The 22307-nt window shown below is 45.4% G+C and overlaps 2 protein-coding genes and 1 pseudogene across 2 annotated transcripts in view; 2 read left to right on the forward strand and 1 right to left on the reverse strand.

Annotated features, from left to right (window-relative positions):
* Positions 1-3798: 3798 nt before the first annotated feature.
* GINS2 (GINS complex subunit 2) lies at positions 3799-12285 on the forward strand. Its single transcript, XM_011370269.2, has 5 exons — positions 3799-3983; positions 4455-4569; positions 8140-8239; positions 11245-11371; positions 11608-12285. The coding sequence occupies exons 1-5, from the start codon at positions 3894-3896 to the stop codon at positions 11731-11733; spliced, it is 558 nt and encodes a 185-aa protein (XP_011368571.1). The 5' UTR covers positions 3799-3893; the 3' UTR covers positions 11734-12285.
* LOC111745825 lies at positions 10975-11090 on the forward strand (annotated as a pseudogene).
* A 954-nt stretch (positions 12286-13239) lies between the features above and the next one.
* GSE1 (Gse1 coiled-coil protein) overlaps positions 13240-22307 on the reverse strand; it is a 432056-nt gene continuing 422988 nt past the window's right edge. The window contains exons 15-16 of the mRNA XM_023536674.1: positions 18028-18131; positions 13240-17226 (exon numbers count right to left, since the gene is read on the reverse strand). Of these exons, the coding sequence (XP_023392442.1) occupies positions 17092-17226; positions 18028-18131 (239 nt within the window). The 3' untranslated portion in view covers positions 13240-17091. The remainder of the gene's footprint in view (positions 17227-18027; positions 18132-22307) is intronic.

Raw genomic sequence — 22307 nt, forward strand, 5'->3', positions numbered from 1 at the left:
TTTTCCTAGGCCACTGGTCTCCTCACTGTAAGAAAACTGCTCCCACATGACAGAGATTCGAACTAATCCAGCACTGAATGAACACACTCTGCACAGTGGACCACAGGTTGTCCCCAAACGTGCTCAACCCAAGGATCGCCTGTGGGTATGCATCAGCCGGCTGCTGGCCCAACATCAGACACACGAGTGAATGACCCTTCAGAGGACCCCGGTCCTTAGTCAGTCACTCATATTGTAAGCACTCATTGTCCATATGTGGCCACTGTACTGGCCGGTGTGGCTAGGGGACATTTCCATCATTGCAGAAGGACCCACTGCCTTCAAATCAGAGGTCCACGTTGCTCACTCGTTTTAGAGCATTGTTTTGCCAACCTAAATTCTGTGACCAAAAGGTGTTGTAGGGCTGACTACCCTGAAGGGGGCTATAGGTTCACAGATTTGGGGATGTTTTAGGTTTCCCAGGTGAGACTAAGGGAGGCTTTTTAAAAATAAACTTTTTCTCGGTTAGAATAGCTTTGGATATATAGAAAAAAGTCACAAAGATAGTACAGAGGGTTCACGTATACTGCCCACTCAGTTTCCCCTGTGCTTAATCTTATGTTACTTTCGTACATTTGTCACAATTAGGGAACTGATTTTGATACATTGTTATTAACTAAATCCATCCTTAGTCACCTTTTTTTTTTTTTTTTCAGTTTTTCCCTAATGTCTTTTTTTTTGTTCTGGGCTCCCACCCAGGATCCCACATGACATTTAGTCATCATGAATCCTTAGGTTCCTCTGGGTTGTGAGTTTTTTAGCCTCCTTGTTTTTGAGGATCTTGACAGTTTTGAGGAGCACTGGTCAGATGTTTTGTAGAATGTCCATTTACTGGGATTTGTCTGACGTTTTTCTCATGATTAAACTGGGGTTGTAGGTTTGGGAAGTAAAGTGCTCTTCTCATTCATTATATTAGGGGTACATGCCATCGTCATGGCTTATCACTGCTGATGGTGACCTTGATCGCCTGGCGGAGGTGTGTTGGTCAGATTTCTCCACTGTCAAGTAACTCTTGTTTTCCATCCTGTTCTCTTTGGAAGGAAGTCGCCCTGGGCAGCCCACACTTCAGGCACAGGGAGTTATGTGCCACCTTCCTGAGGGCGGGGCATCTATACATATCATTTGGAATTCTTCTGCACAGGGGATTTGTCTCTTTAACCCCATTTATTTTATCTCCAGCTGTTAATATATTACCACGTGGGGCATTCTAGCCTTTTAGCAGAGGCATTTCTTACAACAGGAAATAATAGCGTGAGGGCCTGCCCATCCCATCTCAAGTAGCACCCCCACCTCCAACATTCCCAACTCCCTCTCCCCCTCTAATTTTGTCTATAGTCTTGTTTTGACAGTAGTCTTGTTCTCCCCACTTTGAGAGGCCAAGCAGGAGGCTGGAAGTCCTCTTGGGGTCCTAGGAGTCTGGATATGATTCCATTTATTCTGGATGAAATCCAGAACCAGAGCTGAACTGGATCGGGACAAATCACTTCCCTCCCCAGTTTTCCCAATTATAAAAATCTCCCGGGGAGCATGTTAAGTGTGTGGTTTCTGAGTCAGAAAGTCTGAGCCTGGAGCTTAGGAAAAAGCATTTTAAATAATAGCTTTATTGAGGAATAATTCACATATTATAAAATTCACCCTCTTAAAGTGTACAATTCAGTGGTTTTTAGTATATTTACAGAGTGTGGAACCACCACTGCTAATTACAGAACATTTTCGTCACCCCAAAAGAAATGCCATCTCTATTAACAGTCATACCCCATTTCTCTCTCTCCTAACCTGGCAACAACTTCCTTCCTTCCTGTCTCTACAGATTTACCTATTCTAGAGGTTCATATGGATGGAATCATACATAGTTTTGGTGACTGGCTTCTTTCATGCAGCATAATGTTTTCAAGGTTCACCTACATTGTAGCAGATATCAATGTTTCATTCCTGTTTATTACCAAATAATACTCCATAATATGTATAGAGCACATTTATTTATCCACTCCACAGTTGATGGACATTTGGGGCATTTCTACCTTTTGGCTATTTTAAATTGTGCTGCTGTGAAGGGAAAGACATTTAACAAGTCCTTCCAGCTCCCTTGATGTACACTCAACTTTGAAACTCCAAGACGCTACCATTTTGCAGTACGCAACACTGTATACTGTCTCTTCTTATTCTCCCAACAGTACGGTGAGGTCAGCAGCAACACTGTCCCCACTTAACAGATAAGGACACCAGGACTCAGGCGACTCTCCTACTCACCTGCCGTGGTCTTGCTGGACCTCAGCTTTCCCACCAGCTCTTTTCCTTTGCTCTTTTACAGGCTGCGAAAAGCCGGTAGGGAAGCTTCGCCAACTTTGGAACACAAATATTTGCCAGTGAAGAAAACATTCTCCCATCAATCAAAACCCAGACAAGTTGGCACACACTCTCTGCAGATGCCTGAGGGAGCTTCTATTTCAGAAGGGACCAGGTGGCCTGCAGCTTCCCCTCCTCCCTAAATACCCCCAGCTCCTTCTCTTCCTACCTCTTTTGCAAATGAAGAGACTGAGGTTCAGAGTGGGCACTTGCCCTCAGTCACATAGCACCCAGAGGGACTTTTATTTTCCTTGAAAGTATTTGTCTTAATAAATGACACACAATGAAAGTAATCTCCAGATCTGTAAATGACAATTTCCAGTGCAGATAAATAACAGACATAGCTTTCCATGCCATCTGAGTGGGCAGAACTTAATTATATTCTTTTTTCCTCTTCCCAACAACCCTACATGGAGCAGGTTTCAGCGGGGAGTTAGAGGGAAAAGTATGGGGCTATCTGGGGTGGGGCAGCTTTCCTGCTGAGATACAGAATCCGGGAATCCTCCTGTCCCTTATGCCTTTTTTAAGGGCTTGATGAACAGGGTTTCAAATTTAAGTACAGCTCACCGCCTGACCCACCAGTCCTCCTCTGGCTGCCTCACCTCCCAGGAAGCTTTCCTGACCTATTAGCACCCCATCAGTCTCCCTGGCCCTGGTTAAAATTCGGCTTTCGGTCCCTACCCCAGACCCCTGAACCACAATTCTCCAGGACTGTGCATATTAAACTCAGAATCTTCTAGGGGATTCTAACAGTGGGGAGACTGAGAACCACTGCTATTATGTTTCACATAAACCCACTGTTTAGAGGACACCTGTTCAATGAACGGATGAATACAGCAATAAATATTTGCTGTAGTCAGCAAACTTGCCCCTTCATAATAAGCCTCACCTGGGGTGCTTGCCAGTACAAATTCTGAGCCTTTTCCCAAGTTTTAGAATAGGAAGATGTGGGTAGGGTGGAGCAATCTACATTTTTTACAGATTTTTAACCAATGCGTATAGAGAAGGTGGAAGATTGTGAAATGTAAGAAAACGCCTTCCCTTACTCTCGTGGGGTCGGGCTGTGTCTGTCTAGCCAGGTAATGCTGTGACGCAATAAATGCATTTGCTCCTGGCCCCAGGAGCAAGGAGTGTTGACTCGGGGTATTGGTAGGTAGGCGCCCACGGCAGGTAAAGGGATACGGAAACGTGATGCCAGATGCAGGAAAGCAGGCAGCACCAGGTGCTTGGCTCACAGCAGGGAGCCGGGCTAGGGCCAGAACGCGGTGGGGGCGGGGTCAGAGCTTAGCCTCGTTCAAGCTCGCCAATCCGTGGGCTCGTAGCAGCCTCGCTCTCCGCCTCCCGCCGCCTTGCGAAGAGCGCCGCGTTGCTATAGGCCAGCGGAGGGTTCTTCCGGCCGAGGGGGCGGGCCCCACGTGGTGGCGGGAAAGCAGCGGTCACGGCACCTCCTTGGGGACGCTGAGAGGCCGGAGGCGGCGGCGAGTCTCCGGCGGGCCGCTGGCGTCGGCATGGACGCCGCCGAGGTGGAGTTTCTGGCTGAGAAGGAGCTGGTGACCATTATCCCGAACTTCAGTCTGGACAAGATATACCTCATCGGGGTAAGGGCGCGGCCCCGGCATTTGCCTAGGCCCTAGCGGGTGAAGCCCGCGCCTGGGAGAGGCCGGGCCGCCAGGGCTTCTGCAAACGCCGACTCGCCTTCCTCCCTTTCCACGTCTCGGATGGGAAGCTGGGAGGAGGACTCGGCGTTCCCAACCCGCGGAGGCCTGCGTGGAGGGGGCAGGAGCAAATTTCGGAGCCGGAGGGCGTGGGGTATCCCGGCGGTATCCCGTGCCTCCCAGGTGTTCTCGGGCGGCCTCCCCCCAGCGCCTCGGAAAACCGGACTCAGGTGGGCTGTCAGGTGCCCTGCCGCTCAAGAAGAGACGTGGGGCTGCCTCCCGCGGCTCCGTGACCACTGGGGCTTGTGTTTGGACTCAAGTTACACAGTGCTCTTTCTCTTATTTGACAGCAGCGAGGTCCAGTAATGCCGTGGCTCTGCTTTGTCTCACGTGAGTTTGTTTTTCCTCGGGCAGGGAGACCTGGGACCCTTTAACCCCGGCTTACCAGTGGAAGTGCCTCTGTGGCTGGCGATTAACCTGAAACAAAGACAGAAGTGTCGGTTGCTTCCTCCAGAGTGGATGGATGTGGGTAAGGATGTGGGTGGAGGCCCGGGAGGCCTCCATGATCCACTGATCAGTAGAAATTAATGGTTCCAGAGTCTCTCCTTGAGTCAGCTGACCGCTATTACTGATGTTGTGTTAGTTTGGGGTGTGTATATCAATTTTAGTTCAGATTGTGTTTCTAAGTTATTTCAACTTGCTTTAAGATTACAAGTATTATATGACCTTAAAGAAGCATTTGTTTTAATTTTTAAAGAATAAGTACATAGATTAACATGTTGAGGAGCAGCCCTATCTTACATTATAGAGAATGCAAGAAAATAATGCATCATCCACATAAGAGAATATTATTTAACCATATAAAGGAATGCCACAATGTGAATGAACCTTATGCTAAGTGAAAGAAGACAGACACAAATGCGAGAATGTGGACGAAAACCTTATTCTAAGTGAAAAGAAACAGACACAGAGACCACATATCATTCCATTTATATGAACTGTCCAGAACAGGCAAATCCACAGAGACACATTAGTGATTGCCTAGGGAAGAGGGTTTGGGAGTGATGGAGGGATGGTGAGGGTCCTTTTTGAGGTGACAAAAATACTAACAACCATTGAATTGTGTACTTTAAATGGGTGAATTGTATGGTATGTTTATGCCTCAATAAAGCTGTTAGAAAAAGCAAAGACAATAATGCATTAAAAATGCAGACAGACTTTATTCTTTGCGATCTTTCCCCACCTCGGAGATGTGAATGGCTCATTATAGTAAAGAATTTTAATTTGGGGGGGCGCAGGGTGTAATGGGCATGCATGTAGAATTTGAAAAGCCCGGATTTTGATTGCCCCCTCCCCATTGGAAATCTGGAGATAACTGCCTCTTAGAAGCAAGGACACTTTCCACCAAATACCATCAAATGCAGTTTAAGAAAGACCGCTTGGGTATGTCCTCTTTACTTCTCGCCCTAAAGGGGTGAGTGGTCCTGAAACATAATGGGAAACTCCAATTACTTCTGCTTTAAAGGGCTTTTTAAGTCTCACCAGGCCTGGCTCTATTAGGGCTGCTTCCCCGTAAGTCCCCTTATTCTAGGTCGGCTTCTGGAATGTTTGGTGCATGCAAACCCTAGATGTCACAGGGCAAGAGCCTGCCTCATTGCAGGCCAGAGTTAGAAGGTGTAGAGAGAATTCGCCTGGGCTTCTTCATCGGCCTGGGCCACACTGCGGTGAGAAGTAGTGAAATATCACCAGTGAGTTGACCCTGCTCAAGAACCAACGACCTTCTGAGCCTGTCGACATACATTGGTTCTTCCTCTTCTTGGACTTTACATAAATGGAATTATCCAGTATGTGAATTTTGGTCTCTGACTTCATTCAACATGACATTTTGGAGATTTACCCCTGTCGTTGCATTCCTTTATTGCTGAGTAGTGTTCCATGGTATGCATATGCCACAATTTGTTCACCCATTCTTCTTTTGGTGGATATTCAGGTTATTTCCCATTTTTGGCTATAGTGAATAAGACTGTGACCATTCTTGTCCAAGTCTTTTTGTGGATGTGTTCTCTTTGGTAAACCTAGAGTGGTGGAATTGTAGGGTTGTAGGGCAGACTGTGCTTAACTGTGTAAGAAACGGGCAATGAGTCCTCCAGAGTGGTTGAGCCATTATTATAATCCTTCCAGAAATGTCCAAGGGTTCCCAGTGTTCCATGTCCTGGCCAGCACTGGGTGTTGTCAGTCTTTTCTTGATCCGTTGCAGGGTTTGAACAGAGGTGCTTCATACTCCGATTTAGAGGCTAAAAAGTAAAAGTGTGCGCTGTGCAAAGAAGATGTGTGTGGGGAGAGGGCAGTAGAGAGTTACCCAGACAAGAGCTGAGGGCGACTTGACCAGCCGATAAGGGGGAGCAGTCGTGGTGGGAGTCTAAGTGTATTTTGAAGGAAGAATCAGCAGGATTTGCTGATGGGCTGGCTGTGAAGTGTGAGAGGGAAGAGTTAAGGATGAGCGCCAGGGTTGCGGGCTTGAGGTCCAGAAGGAGGTGGAATTGCCCTTTCCTGAAAGGGGGACGACTGTAGGAGCGGGTCGTGGGCTGGAGTGGGCACCAGGAGTGGAGGTTTGAACGTGTCACTCTGGAGGCACCTGTGAGATATCCACGTGGAAATAATGCGGGTAGTGGGGTATTTCGAGTCAGGAATTCCAGGGAGGGGCTGATCTGGGGATATAAATTTGGAAGTCATCATGAACACATTGTTGGTATTTAGATGAGGCAGGATGAGATCACGGGATGTGGGTTAAGGTGGTGGAGAGGGGTCAGAGAATGAGCTCTGTGCTCCAGTATTGAGAGGTCAGGAAGGCCAGGAGGAATCAGATGAGAACTCAGAGTGGTGCGCCAGAAGCTGCATGATAAATACACTCCACAGACGAGTACTGACCCACGTCAGGTGTGGAGACAGAACCATTGGGTTTGGCCGAGTGGGGGTCGTGGGCCTTGGTGAACTGTGTTGGTGGAGGGGTAGGATAGACACCCATCTGAGCGGTTGAGGAGAGGATGTAAATGCCAGAGTCAGGTAACTCTTGAAGTTTTCATTGTAAAGGGCGTGAGAAATGGATTGGTAGCTGGAGAAAGATTTGGTGTCAGGGTAGGGTTTACTTTTTAGATGGGAGATTTTGCAGCTTGTGTGATGGAATGGTCAAATAATGAGGGAAATAATGATCATTCAAGAGTGAGAGAGAGTTGCTGGGTGGTGTTCCGTGCAGGTGAGAGAGAAAGGTCCAGTGCATACCTGGAAGGCTGGCCCTTGTGTATGGGGACGGACGCAGGGGAATTGGGGAGATTTGGCAGGAGCATGCGGGCACTCAGCAAGGCAGCACCTGAGAGCTGGGGCAGCAAGATGAGAGAAGGCGTGAAGAGGGTGGGCACGATCAGAAGCGAGAGGGCGCGTGGACTGGGGAAGTCTCATAGGATTGCAGGAGAGTACAAGGGCTCCCTGGAGATGGTCAGTCCTTTAACGAGAGATCCTGCAGCATAGTTGTGCCTGTGTGTGTGTGTCCTGTAGCAACAGTGGGCGGTCCAGATTCATTCAGGGCTGGAGGTTTCTCAGGCTGGTAAGTCGGGGAGAGAGGGGAAGACAGTTGTGGCATGTGCAGAGGAGGGTTACCGCTGGATGGAACTGGACTTGGCTGTTTGACTCCAGATGCTGGGCTTTCAGCCTCCCAGACTGGAGTGGCTATAGTTGTAAGTTGACTTGTTCTTCTGAACAAAGCTTAGTATAAATAAATTTCTCCAGTCACTGGTTACTTTTATCACTTCTTGTGTCAAAGGTAGAATACTTTGCTTTTTCTCTAAGAAAAGAACTTCTGGGTGACGTGTTCTTTTCAGTAATATATTCTGCAGACCAAAGTAACAGCAGTAATTTATACCTTCTCAGGGGTAGATTTTCAAGGAACTAGGCCCTAAATCAAATGGTTAGTGATATTCCAAAAAGTGTTTTTCATGTATTTGTTAGTTGATTGACTAGGAAATATAGACACTTGGTACATTTGGAGGTTAAAAAAAATTTTCAGTTATGGTGATGATAGAATGTATTCACTTCTAAATTTCAGAAAAGTTGGAGAAAATCAGGGATCATGAGCGAAAGGAAGAGACGTTTACCCTTATGCCTAGTCCTTACTACATGGAACTTACCAAACTTCTGTTAAATCAGTAAGTAATCTCACTTCTTAGAGTCCACATGTAAGATTGGACTCACGATTCTCATCCCTTCACCCCTACCCTTCCTTTCCTGTTCCAGGCTCATTACTGAGCTAGGTGGTAACCCTGCCACCCGGTTCCTTAGATCAGGAACCTGGGAGTCATCAGTGCACGTGTGCACACTTGCCTGGACTCTTTACTTTTGTCATTTTTCCTTTTCTCCACCCACCTCCTCCCAGTAAATCCCTTGGTTCTTTTCATTCTACCTCCTAATTATCACTTGACATTGGACGCCAGTATGAGCCTCCATCATCTCCAGCAGTAGATTTTCTTAACTACAAATGTCTCATTAGTAAAGCTTTCCCCCTTTTTCCTTCTTCGGGTATGTGTGTTTGAGTTCTTGCCTGTCTGTTACATGAAGGGCCGGAGGACTCCCATTTGCCTCTGACCCTGAGCTATAAGAAAAGCCCACCAGTGGCAAAAATGTGCTGTAGTAAATCGTTTTCCTACATCCAGTTCTGGCTCCCCATCGGCTTGTCGTTCTCCACGTTGCAGCCAGAGTGGTCCTTGAAAGATAAAGCTGCCATGTGACTCCCCTTCTCCTCAGAGCCTTTCCAGGTTTTCGTCTAAAGTCCCGACTGTGATATTCAAAGCGTCGCATAGCCTAGTTTCCTTCTTCTTTCTCTCACAACTCTTCTCACAGTTCTTCCCTCTGATTCTCTAGGTTCCAGGCTCACGCTGGCCTCTTTTACTTCTTTATACATAGCACGGTCCTCAGGGCTTTGCATATACTGTACCCTCTGCCACTAAGTCCATCTGTTGGCTGTTCTTTTTTTTGGTTTAGCATAATAGGTACTCCCTTCCTGTCCTACTTGTCCTCTTGGCATCTCTGTACACCTCCACTGCATTTGTCAGTTATAATTTTCTAATCACTTCTCAGGCTGTGCTCCCCTGCCCCCAGTTCTAATGGGCAGGGAATGTGCCTTGCATGTACTAAACAGTGCCCGGTGCTTACATTAGTTGAATGAATGAGTGAATGAATAAGATCAGTGGAGGGGGCAGGCAAGTGTGGAGTTTTGCTTGGGATAGACTTAGAGTGTAATCTGTAAAATGTCAAACTTTTGACACTTTTTAATTGATGGATTCAAGAGCAGAACTAGAACAAAACTTGGGGAGCTCCCTACTGCCCGTGTAGAGCAGCAAGGGCCAGGGGCCCACTGAATGGCACTCTAGATGCAAATGAAAATTCAGGGTATAAAACACGAGTTGTCCTTTAGTTGATACGAGGCTGCAGTTCACAACTAAGTGTTCCACTAGGTAGTGGAGATAGTCATGTAGGCTTGAGTTCCTGGTTTAGTGGGGGAGATGTTAACCCTGTTACCCAGTAGTCACACCGCAGTGTGATAAATGCTGCTTGGAGTATGTTGGGATGCAACCCTAATGCCTGGTGGTGCCAGAGAAGGATCCCAGGCTGGAAGGATGAGGGGAAATTTCCTAGGGGAGAAGGCACAGAAATGCAGGACACGGTGTGTTTGGGAAGCAGAGCTGTTAGGGCATGCATAGAGTATGTGGGGGTGGGAGAGCCGAGGCCTTTCTTCTGAGAGTGGAGGGCCCCTTGGTGTTCAGGAAGGGGCTGTGCCACCCAGTGGATCTGAGGAAGCCTGCTGTGGCAGTGGGAGTGACTCTGAAGGGAGAATCTGGAAGCAGAGGTGAGGGACTTGTTCATCTTTAGTTTCTGAAGTTCAGTATATTTATGTATGCCGTTCCTATTGAAATCCTTTTCTTAGAATTCTTTAGAACTAGGCCAAAGGACCTAATTGTACCTTTGTTCTGCAGTTCAGTTAGCAAAGAGCTGGGGTCCTTTGTTCTTTAACCTGCTGTTCAGAGCAAAGGATCCAAATGTTTGGGCTTTGAGTAAAATCCACTACATAAATTTTATAGCACTTGTTCTCCATCTACTAATCACAAGCTAATTTTAGCATGTGGAGAGATCATCTCCAGCTTATCCGAGAATGCCTGGTGATAAATGATGTTGGCTTCTGCTTTTATCTTCAAGTTTGTCTTTTCCTTCAAAGGGTAGTTTTAAAAAAAATCTCACACAGGAAGGCTGTGATCGCCCTTGTTGACTCCAGTTCAAACTTTTACCCAGAATTCACTATGTATTGGTGTGCTCAATTTTGTGCTAATTTGCAATTTATTCTCTGGTTTTTGTAAACATATTTTTGTTTTCTCTGTAGAGTAGGACAATACCTACCTACCCCTCAGGCCTTTTGTGAAGACAGAAATACTGTGTAGTGCCACACGCAGTGCCTAGTACAGAGCTGTGAGCTTCTTGCCCTGGTGGGTTGTCAACCCTTGGATAACTAATGGGATAGGAGTGAAAGAAGTCATGACCTCTGAACCAGCCTTGAAACAAATTCATCTTACATGGAAATTCTACAGCACAGAACACTCAGTTATCCTGAGACAGAGGATGTCTAACTCAGAGCTTATTCTCAGATACTTAATTATTTTAGGAAACAAGTCCTTGTGCCGTAGCCTGCCACGGGACAGGAAGCATGAGCACAGGTACCTTTATGGATCATGGCTAAATTTTCTAACCTGTTAGAAATCCTTAACATTTTAAAATCGAAAACACAGCCAAAGAAATTTTGAGGACGTGGTTCCATAGTGTAGCGAGCGGTTAGCACATCTCCTTTACATACAGAAGGTCCTGGGTTCACGTCCCAGTAGAGCCATGGTCCATCGTCTGCGGCCATGCCACCCTGTACAAGCCCGATGTCTGATCTCGGAAGCTAAGCAGGGTCGGGCCTGGTTAGTACTTGGATGGGGGACTGCCTAGGAAGACCAGGTGCTGTAGGCATAAATAATAAAAATAAAAATTTTTAGCCTAGAACAGTTTGTATATTTTGCCTGAATCCAAGCATATTTCTTAAAAAGCCACTTCCAAGTTGATACTGCTTTAGTTTACCAAGCACTTCCTTATGCGATTTATTTCACCTTTTTGCTTCCTTTAGTGCTTCAGACAATATCCCAAAAGCAGATGAGATCCGGACCCTGATCAAGGATGTGTGGGACACTCGCATAGCCAAACTCCGGGTGTCCGCTGACAGATTTGTGAGGCAGCAGGAGGTGCATGCTGAGGTAAGTGCGGGCCTGGCCTGTGCTCTGGCAGCTGCCTCCCCTTGGGGTCGGGGGAGGCCTGATGCTGTGGAGGGATTTCCTGTGGCACTGTCTGCTTGAGCTGTCACAAGCAGGGATTGCTAGTTGTGCTTTTTAAAATTATTATTCATTGGTTTCTTATTTTAATTCATTAGGTTTTACCTTTCCCCCAAATTAGAAACTCTTCAACCAGCCGTCTGTTTTCTCTTGTGTTTTAGCTGGATAACTTGACCTTGATGGAGATCAATACCAGTGGGGCTTTCCTCACACAAGCGCTCAATCACATGTACAAACTCCGCACAAACCTTCAGCCTTCTGACAGTGCTCAGTCTCAGGACTTCTAGAGGAAGAACTTTGATTTGTCAAGGCCTCCCATCTGCTGGCAGGAGGCTTGCCGGGCCATGTGCGAGTGCTCAGGACATGACAGAGGTACTCATGCTTCTGGAGTTCTAGAACCATTTTTGAATGTAAGAAAAATGTGTAATGAAGCAAGGAATGGATTCATAACATAGCTGGAAAGCAACAGGTTTGTGCTTAGTCCGTGAGATATCCTTTAATTCCACATCTTTCTCTAGAAGCCAGCTGTTCTTTTGTAGAAGAAGGAAAAGTTTTGGCAAACAAGTGATTCTCCCTAGCAGAGCCTCAGGTCTCCTGTACGGAAGGAACTGTTATGTGTGGGTGAATGTTCAGTGATGTTAGGTGTTACTTTGAAAAGATACAGTAGGAGCGGTGATGTGGCCTAGGGCTTTTTTCTTTCTTGATCCTGATGTCTTGGGCTAAACTTAGACTATACAGAGGCTGGTCACACAGAGAAGGATAGCAGATGAGTGGCTAGTGATGTTGACTGGTGTCGCTCATGTAAGCCCTGATACACAATAAAGATGGAATCAACCCAATCTCTCTGTTGGTTTTTTCCTCCTCTGCTATCAAGTAGGAGCAAGCCACATAGCTAAAATAATTAACTTCAGACAAACACTTGGTGTCTCTTGTTCTCTTGGCTACTTCTGGTTAAGGTTTAAAGGGTTTCTTATCAAGGGGAAAGTCAGGCAAAAACTAATACCGTGTTATTAAGTGCAGCTGAAAACACAATGCTTTGAAGAAAAGTTGGGCCTATAACGCTGCTCTCGATGGATTTTGGGGACTGTTATAGGTAGCAGTGGCTCAAACAGGGTAAATTCTTTAAGAGAAAAATTTTCAATTAGAACATTTGGAAGTGCTAAATAACTTCCTTATAGAAATTACATTACCTTGAGAGGGGAAAAGATGATTGTCTAAAGAGTCATATAGTGAGTGGAAGTTTCTGTAACCAGCTGGTTTTCAACTGTAGCATCGTTGGTCAAAAGTAGTAGCATGCTATCTTTGTCGGCTTTTTGCATGATCAACAGCCCGGAGAATATTTGCCCTTCAGTGTTTAAAGTCTAGACTTCAAGTTCCTTGAGCACTGTTTTCTCCATTCCAAATTGCTGTCTAGATGTCCCTCTAACAAGCAGCTGATGGCTATTTGAACATCGAAGGGCTAAACACAGAAGGATTAGGACACAGGGATAGAGACCTGGTCTCTATCATTTAAGGTGATAGTTTAGAGGGTTGCTTTCAGATGACAGGATGTGCTTTTTCATCTGACTCTTACTCGGTCTTTCACATTTAATCTGGGGAATGAAACCACATATTATTTGTAGAGGGTCAGGAGTCCTGTGTATCTCAGATCTCACCCCTGAATGCCTACCTATCCCTTAAAACCTGAGGTACAGTTGAATCTGTCGTCACATTTTACATATAAATCTATATAGCTGTTGAACTTTTTGTTTTAAATTTGGCTTTGTTTTATTATAACAAAAAAAAATTTCCTCTTAACATGATTTAGGAAGATTTTATTTTTTTGGATGTTGTCAGAAATTACAGCAATATATTCATAAATACCTAATTACTACATTCAACAAATAATATTACAATACAATTAATTCAAACAAGTACACTTAGAACAGGTTTAATTTCACAGCATCTAAACTGCCCCCAGAGTGACCGAGGCACCGTTCCTCCTCCCTCCCATGTACTGGTTTACTGTTCTAGCAATTAAGCACAGGGTACATACAAAGTAACACAACCAATTAGCATGGTCTTCCTCAGGTCAAGGCAGAGTTAAGGAGTTTAAGTTAAGCGCTGGATCAGAAAGTTGGGGACAGGCTACTGCAAGTAGTAAAGAAGTCAATAGCATGGTTACTTGAAAGAGTATAGGGATTGTTGCTAAGTGGCTAATATACACTTATTTAAGAGTAACAGAATTGGCCTGTGCTGACCATCTCCATCTTGTGGTGGATCCTTGGAATTTTCTACACTTTAAAACACATGGCTCAGAGGGAAAGGGAATATCTGATTTAATTTTTGAGATTTGGCAGCATCGTGAGCTACTTGAGGAAACAGCCCTTCCATGTACAAGCTTAAGATTTCCTGTTATAATTCTCTGCTGCTGAAGTGTGGGCTCCTTTGAATATTCTTTGAATTTTGTTAAGGGCGTAATTACTATTAGAATATTAACGCCAATTGTTTTTATTTCCTTTAGAATATAGACTAAACTGTTGAAAATCTTATCTTGGTTATCTGAGACAGTAGATTAAGATCATGATAATTTTTTTCACATCAGTTTGGCTCTGATTATACGAAACAGCAAAACAAGCCATTTTCAAATGATGAGGTTGTATAGTGCCAAGTTTGGGGGAAAGCTCTGGTTTGTTTCTAAAGATCTGAGTAAATGTGGAACCACATTATTCAGCTTTGGAAGGTGTCCCTCACAAGTTTCGTGAAATCCCCTTCAGAAGACAGATGGCAGCTGTCTCCTCCAGGTGCTGTAGGAAGCACACGAGGTCATGAAGGACTGAGGTCCTCACAAAAATACTGACACTGAGGTTGCAAAATCAGTTCTAGAGCAAATCTGGTATACTTTAAAACTTCGGAGAGAGCATACCTGTCAATTTTTGTTAAGCCCAAACTGAAAAGAAACTTAGATGCTACCGTGTTCTTTGAGAATCATTTGAAAATAAGTGTTTTCAGATAAAATTATTGGATGGAAAACCCATTATCGGGTACTGTGTCTTAGAGTGGTGCACTTTTGTTTTCAGAAGACACTTTCTTACCTTTTTCTTAGTTTAATGCTGTCTTTCTGGTTTATATTTATATTTTCTGATTGTCATATTCACTTCTTGAGCCCAAGAATATTCAGAGATCTCCAGAGATGGGTGAGAGTTTGGTATGGCAGAGGGACAGGGAAGCTCAAAGGCAAGGTAAAGGTGGTGTTTTCAATCAATCAGAAGGGGGAAAAGCAGTACTAGCTCAGTGACACAGCTTCCAGCCCTGGGCAGAGGCCTCCCCTGCAATGGCATATTCCCCTATCCCACGTGCCGACCTCCTCCCGTAACACCACAAACCCAGCCCAGGGAGCGCCCCCTCGGCTGAAAGGATGGGCCGTGCTTTTCGTTCCCATCAATTTATTAGATTTACATTTTTCACTTTAGCCAAGGCCATTAACAAGGCTGATTAGTCAAAGTATCCAGACATTTTCTGTGATGGAGAAGGACTGAGAGTGAAGCGCTAAGATGTAACTCTTAAGCTTTCAGACCAGAAACAGCAAGCAGATTTTAAATAGAGAAAGTCAGTGACATTCTGCCCTGATTGTTGGCAATAGAGCTCCCTCTAAACACCTGTCCCCACCTGTGGACCATGTTGATCTCTCAATGTCTTTGCAGGGGAGGAGGCCCACAGAACAGCCCTTAGTCTCGTCAAGTCTTTCTGTGGAGAGGAAGGCGCTTGTTGACTGCTGATAATACTGGCGGCACTTTTTGTCTGAGTTTGCTAATAACTGGAAGATTCTTGGCAGACATACAAAGCAAACTGTGTGGGAACAGATAAAGCGACACAATGCCATCTGCCAGCAAGCTGTTCTGCACAGCTAAGGTCTGGGGCTGAGGGTGCGGCCACTGATCGCAGTGAGTAGCCTTCGTGAAGGTCAGCCAGACTTTCCCCTGGGCAAAGGGGAGGTGTGATGCTCAGGCCTCCTCCCCTTCCCCCTGGCAGACCAACCACTGGCTAGGCTGCTTTGGCCTCTGGTTCAAGCCCATTTGGGCAAGAGATACTTTCTTATCTAGATTAAACCCTGCCTGAATGAGCAGTAACTGGGACAAGAAAGAAAATTTCCCCCACTGCTTTGCATTGATCTGATTATCCCAGTTTCTAGCTGCTCCTGTGCTTGTCACAGTCAGTTCAAAAGGAGGAGAAGTTTAGCTCAGACATTGTTTACCCTACTTTTAGGCTTTTACAAAGCTTTGCATCTAAATAAAGCCTCTAAAGTTTCTACTTTGCACCTGTTCTCAGACTGCTGTAAGACCTTAGAATTCTATCACAGAAACCGCTCAATTCCTGAAGGTTCTTTCTTTTACAAAAGCCCCATGTCTATATGCGCACGCATAGGTGCACCCACAGTATCTGTCTTGTCCACCACAGACTAGCCCCTCCTCAATAGCAACTGGGTATAACTGCTATTTGCTGTCCAGAGCCGGGGGGTGGGGGCAGAGGAGGAGGTAAGAAGTGACTCATGGCTTTCTACATCGTTTTCTGGTGCAACTCAAAAATGAAGTGATCGCATAGGTGCCAGTGGTAAGCTCTTTTACTTTTCTTCTTCTTTAATTTTTAAAAACACTTCAATATTTTAATGTCCTGACCAGCAGCAGTACAAACACTAAAAGCAAGTTTTTTTTTTTTTGCCCAGAAAACAAAAACAAAAAACAAACGAAACCCCCAAACAGGAAAACAAACAAACAAAAATCCCCCCAAACCACATATTAAAAATGGCAGGCTTTTTATAACAATAATTAAAGTAATAAAAACATACAAAACTTTGTTTTTTAATATATATACACAGTACAAGGCTGAAGCACCTTTGACTTTTCTCTCAAAATTTGTTTGTATGAAAACACCCCCACTGCAGCAACAATTCGGTGGGTGTGAATATATGTATACATAGAGCTCTGTACATTTCCCCCACAGAGTAATAAAAAGGTACCTTCAGTCTGTCAATTCACTTTATCTTTAGGTAAGAGCTTTTCCAGGGAAAAGCTTGTGGGTGAGGCTTCAGTACTGTTGCTTTGTGTGCTCCTAGGACCTGTTGCTTTGAAGAAAATTTTGCAGAAAAGTAACTGAAATAAGCCCTTTATGTAAAATGCACCCCGCTTTCATTCAACTGAAGCAGGTCTCAGTCCCGGAGAGGAAGGAGACCGACCCCAGCTGCAGCCAAAGCAAACTTGGGTCTTGAGGCATAGTAATGTGGCAACACAAGGACTAGAACTCAAGCGGTTCGATCCAATCTTATGCACCCAGGGGCCATAACTGACAAAGTTTTAGTGTTGGTAATGGAGCTTTCATTTTCAGATTAAGAGAGAGTGACGGGGGAACAAAGAATAAAACTGCCTTAAAAAAAAATTATGGGCCTCGTCCTACATTGGTTGCTCGCTGAATTACAAAGGTGATTCAATTGCATTGAAGTCAAGGCGAGTTCGTTCTTTTTCTGGAGCCTGGAATCCTTTGCTTCATGCATGGCACATTCTTATTTTTCTTTAAGCTTCAAACCTCCCAGTGAAAAATATTAAATATTCAAGGTAATAAAATAGATAATATTTCTATACTATAGGTTCGGCCTAGTGCAAGGGAAACCGTCACCTAGGATATCCCTTAAAGTAACCCCTAGGCCAATGCATTGCAGGCAACGCAAGGCACTTCCGTAAGTGATCCAGTTCCGCCTGGAGTCGCTCCCTCTCTGAGACAATCTTCTGCTTCTGGCTCCTCAACTCCTGGGGGTGGGGAGGAGGAGGAGGGGAAATCCACGTCAAACAAAATTGTTTCACACTGTAAGGAAACTGATGCAGAAATGTGCTGGAGGCCACGTGGGAAAGCAAACCTTCAGCACTTTGAAAACATCCTCTTCCCAGCTCAGTGTTCTGACAGTGGCCTCTGGGGACAGTCTAAACAGGTTTTTCCAATGTCTTGGACTCTCACAATACCTATTCTCATAGAACCAGCGCCCCACTGTTGTCTCAGCTTCGACTCTGAGGTTTTAGTAAGCCCTGATACTATCTATAAAAATTTTCCTGCTTTAGGGGTGGCCAAGATGTGCAAACCTTATCTGAGACAAGCCCCAGGTCTCTCTGCACTGGGAAGAAGCCTGTGGGGTCTGTCACAGCAGGAAGACCTGTTGAGCTAAGGAGGTGGTCTGTTTTGCCTCAGGAACTTTGCTCTAGTAAAATCCTCTCCTCCACAACTCACAGCAAGGGAGACTGACACAGGCGATGCAAAATTCCTCAAAAGGAATATTAATAGAAATACCATCTTCACCCTCCCAGGATCAGTATTCTGCAAATTAACAATACCTTCCCCCTTGGCTAGGGTAATCAACTGACCCTTGAATTTCTCCCCTAAATTTTAAACTCTTAAGAGCAGGATTTCCCCTCAAATCTTGTCTGTATGGGTGCTCTTGAACCCAAACTTGACCGTTTAAACCAAAAAAAAAAAAAAAAAAAAGCATAGCGTTTTAAGAAAAACGCCCAGGAGCCAGCTTTTGTTCTCTTCCCCATGTGCGGCGGCCCAAGACTCACCGCCATGCTGTGAGAGAGCTGTTCTGCCGTGAGGCTGAGGCTGTAGTGCTGGGCCTCCAGCCGCCTGCACTGCGTCTGCAACACCTGCCGCTCCAGATTTTGCTCTGAAAAGACAAGCGACGTTGATACATTTTCTGTATACAGGGGCCACAGGCCCTGGCGAGGGTTTCTCCTGTCTAGTGCAGCTGGCACAGTCCTCTCCTTTGGACCCCCGTGCTCCCAGCTATTTGAACTGTGCCGGTAAAAACATCAGTATGACTAAATCCAGCCTAGCGAAATAAAGGATAGATCATTGAAGGGAAATTTAATGGATACAGATTAGGAAGCAATTAAGGATCAACTTACGGCCTTAAAATGCATTTTTCAAAAAGATAGGAAGAAAAAGGGTTAGGTTTGAAAGTTTTTAAGCTGCTAGAAAAGGCCAGAATAAACTTAGAAACTGATTTTAACAGGAGAGTGACTTCAAACCTACGAGGATAAAACTCTGCTTTATATGAAGCGGTTCAGAGAACAAAAACCAGGGACGGCCACCTGACTGATTTTACAGAAGCTAGAACAGTCGGTCGCAATAGCAAAATAAAGTACAATAAAATTCACATCTAATGCTACTTAAGAAAAGATTTAAAATCTTAAAAGTACTAACTATTCAAATTCATCAATGAGGAAGCAACATCAGAAAACATAAAAATCAGGTCGTCATCTCAATGCGCACAGAAAATACATTAGTTGACCTTCAACAACTGTACAGCACAAGTTCAGCAAATGGGATTCACAGCACAAAAGCCCCACTGGCACCTCTGTTCAACAGCCTAGAGGGCCCGGGCAATGCAGTATAAGAAAAGGTGCAAACTTTAAAAGGAAAGAACTAAACTTAATCTGCAGAAGATCTGATCATTTGTGATTATCTAAGGAATAGGGATAACAAAAACTAAGAATCTATGATAATAAAGTGCTAACTAAATCTAGTAAAAGTAAACTCATGAAGAAAGTGAGCAAAATTATTTACTACAATTTACTACCATATTCATAAATGGAGTGACATGACTATCAAAGATGTCAATGCTTCTCAAATCTGTAAATTCAGCAAAACTGAACTTCTAACAGGAATCGTTTGGGTGGAACAAACGAGGTGATCCTAAAATTCATGGGTGGGGTGGGGTGGGGGGTGGAACCAAGGGCCAAGGGCCAAGAACAGCTGAGCTGTTAAAGAACAAGTCAGGTGAGCTGCCTCCAGATAACAGAGCTGCAAAGATTCAGCATGACACAGGGACAGGCCAGGAGACCGCTGGATGGAGCAGAACAGAGCACCAGAGACAGACCTGGGCACTGGTGAGGGTGCTGCATGACCGGCACACCCCATGGGGGAAGAGAGGACCCAATCAGCTGCCAGGATGACTGGCTGTCCGGGTGGGAAAGATGAAGTTAGATTTCTACCTTATTTTGTAACAAAAATGAATTCTATGCCTAAGAGAAGCAGAATTTGAAGACTGTTAGAAGGAACCGCAGGATAATATTAATATGTTCTTGGGGGTAGGGAAGCAATTCCCAAACAAGACACCAACAAACATCGACCCAGAAAACATGGGATATATTTCTCTCCATTTAATAAAAAATGCTATATATTGCTTCTGGATATGTACAAATGTATTTAAATACCATGTAAGCAGAGATGGATAAATTAAGATTCCATTTGAAAGAGGAAAGTAAGCAAACTGTAGAACTTGATACTCCAGTTGTTGGCTACATGAGCACCCCTTTAGTTAGTCTAGTCTCCGATTTGAAAATGTTGATTTCAAAGGATTTAAAATGATTATGATATTCATAATTAAGTGTTTATACTTAATATTTACAACATAGTAATACTTGATAAAATTCTTCTATGATAATATGGTAATTAATTAGGAGGTGGCAGCCTGGGTTTTGCCAGTTATGGCTGGCACTTCCCAAGCCCTGTCAAATTGACAGCACTGCCAATGCCATGAGGATGGTGAGCGCAGAGGGGCCACAGCTCACCCGTCAGAGAGACGAAGAGCCAGGAGCTCTGAGCGCTTGTCCCTGCTCTGCTCCACAGAGGTTCTTCCCAAGTAGTCTACCTGCCTGTTTCACTAGGGAGGGAGGTTGGGCAACTCTCTATATCAAGTTCACAGCGCCCCGGCCTCCATCTAAGCTAGAAGGGGCCTTTCAGTCATCTTGAGGAAAGTGAGGTGCAGAGAAAGGAGGTGGTGTGCTACAGAATGCCAGAACTCCACCAGCACCCAAGCCTCGTGACCCACCACCCGGTGCACTAGACCTGTGTGGGAGGGGTGTACCCGGTTCCCTCCCAGGGTTTCACTAGGCAGGGCTGGAGTGGGCACTCGAAGTTGTGAATAAAACATTCTGGTGGCCAACGGGCTTGCCTCCCTGCACAAAGTGCTAGTCCAGAAGGATGACAGAGCCTGTGAAGGAAATCGCCACCAGCATTGAGACGCTTCAAATGTGAGACAGGCTCAGACAGCGCAGGCCTGGCTATTTGGGGCTCAGCTAAGTTAATAAAGTTTTCATTTTCCAGGAAGGACCCTTGTATGTAGCTATCAGTGTCAGGACTGAGAGAAGATTTAGAAGCACAATGGAAGACAGCACAGAGAGCAAGGCCCCTGGGCTGTCACACTGAGTGGTGGCAGGTCACCTGGTACTTAAATTTCTCCAGTGAGAATGGCCTCGGGTTTGTCCATGAGCAATTATCATGATAAGTAAGCCTGAGGGACAGTTCTCAAAACAGGCAAAACGGCTGAGGAAGATTTACCTTCTCTAGTATTTGTATCTAGTTGTGCACCCAGAAAATCTGAATACCAGCGCTATCACTTAGAAACAGTCCCTAATGGTGGCAGTGAAATCCTGCACTGACTGGTCTGTTAAGCTCCTTCCACCTTCTTTACCGGGCCCTTGATGCACTCTCCCCAACCCCTTTGTACCTTCTATGTGTTCCTGGTAAGCTTCAAAAATTGCCTCAATCCCTTGCCACTTGCGCCTGGGGGGTTCCTCGTCATCCTCTTCTCCATCTTCATCCTCCTCCTCTTCCGAGTCCTGGTCCATCTCCTGTATGAGGGGGCCCTTCCTCACGGCTGGGGGCTCCTGCTGCCCGTTGTGCTGGGGCAGAGGAAGCCGGCTCGAGGACTGTAGCTCCGGAATGTTGTAGTGGACGGACGTGTCAACCTTGTGGTTCTGCTCCGCAGACAGCACAGCTACGCTCCCTGGGGAGGAGAGAGAGGCTCGTCACAGCCTGTGGGGACCTTGTGCCGGGGGAGGAACAGGGTATGGCGGAGAAGGGGTGGGTTACTCTGCCTTAGGCAAGAGTCAGTGTGACTGCAGGTCTCACAGCAGACTAGAAGATGGAGAGGCCTGTGCCCTGCAGCGATCGAAGACAGCACCTGAAGGAATGGTGAGAGCCACAGAGAGGATGGCACGCCTGGATTCCGATCAGTCGTAGTATGTGTAGGATCTCAGCTAAATTCATCTCCGAGCTGTGAGGCTTAGTTTATAATTGGCCCTCAGCAATGATCAGTCCCCTTCCTCTGGTGAGACCTAGGTATTTCAGTCCCTGAGCATATGTGGTGTTCTGCCAACTAGGAGTTGGCTAACTAACTGATGCGGGGACCTATCGAGACTAGGTCTGCTCTGTCTCGGGGCGTGGCCCTGCTGGTGGTGTTCCAACAGGAGCACGCTGCCTCCCCGTGCAGACGGCAGCCTCATAGAGTCCAAGACCTGCTCCACCACTGGACTTGTACCGCTCAACTGGGCATTGGCCGGATGACTTTAAAATCCTGAGGAAACAGTCAAGTGTCGTGTCACTGAAGGGCTGAAATAAAACAAGGCACGAAAAACGTGCCCTGGGGCCACACAGAAGCCCGTTAGGTGTCTTGGAAGGAGCCCAGAGATATTTACCCTAGTCATGAAGTCAAAACATTTTCCTTCTTGAAGAATGTTGTTTCAGTGAAATTCATGACAAACATCCAATAAAGCACTCCTCCTGATTTTCGAGGAGTCATTTTTAATCACTGCCAAAACCACTGCCCTTTGCTTTCTGGGTATCATCTCTGTTGACAGCATTAACTTACCTGAATGATACTGACACCATGTTAGTATTTATTCAGCTTTTAAAACTGGTAGTATAAAGATTTAAAAATGTTTTTTGGCATAACCAAATTATTTTCTTCTGGCTACTGATGTACACGAAAATTTATTTAATGCCCAGTCATTACTTAATCATTGAGGATTCTTTTCTAATCAATTTCAAGCTTTGA

Source organism: Pteropus vampyrus, unplaced genomic scaffold, assembly GCF_000151845.1.
Source record: "Pteropus vampyrus isolate Shadow unplaced genomic scaffold, Pvam_2.0 Scaffold166, whole genome shotgun sequence".
In the NCBI taxonomy this organism is placed as follows: Eukaryota; Metazoa; Chordata; class Mammalia; order Chiroptera; family Pteropodidae; genus Pteropus; species Pteropus vampyrus.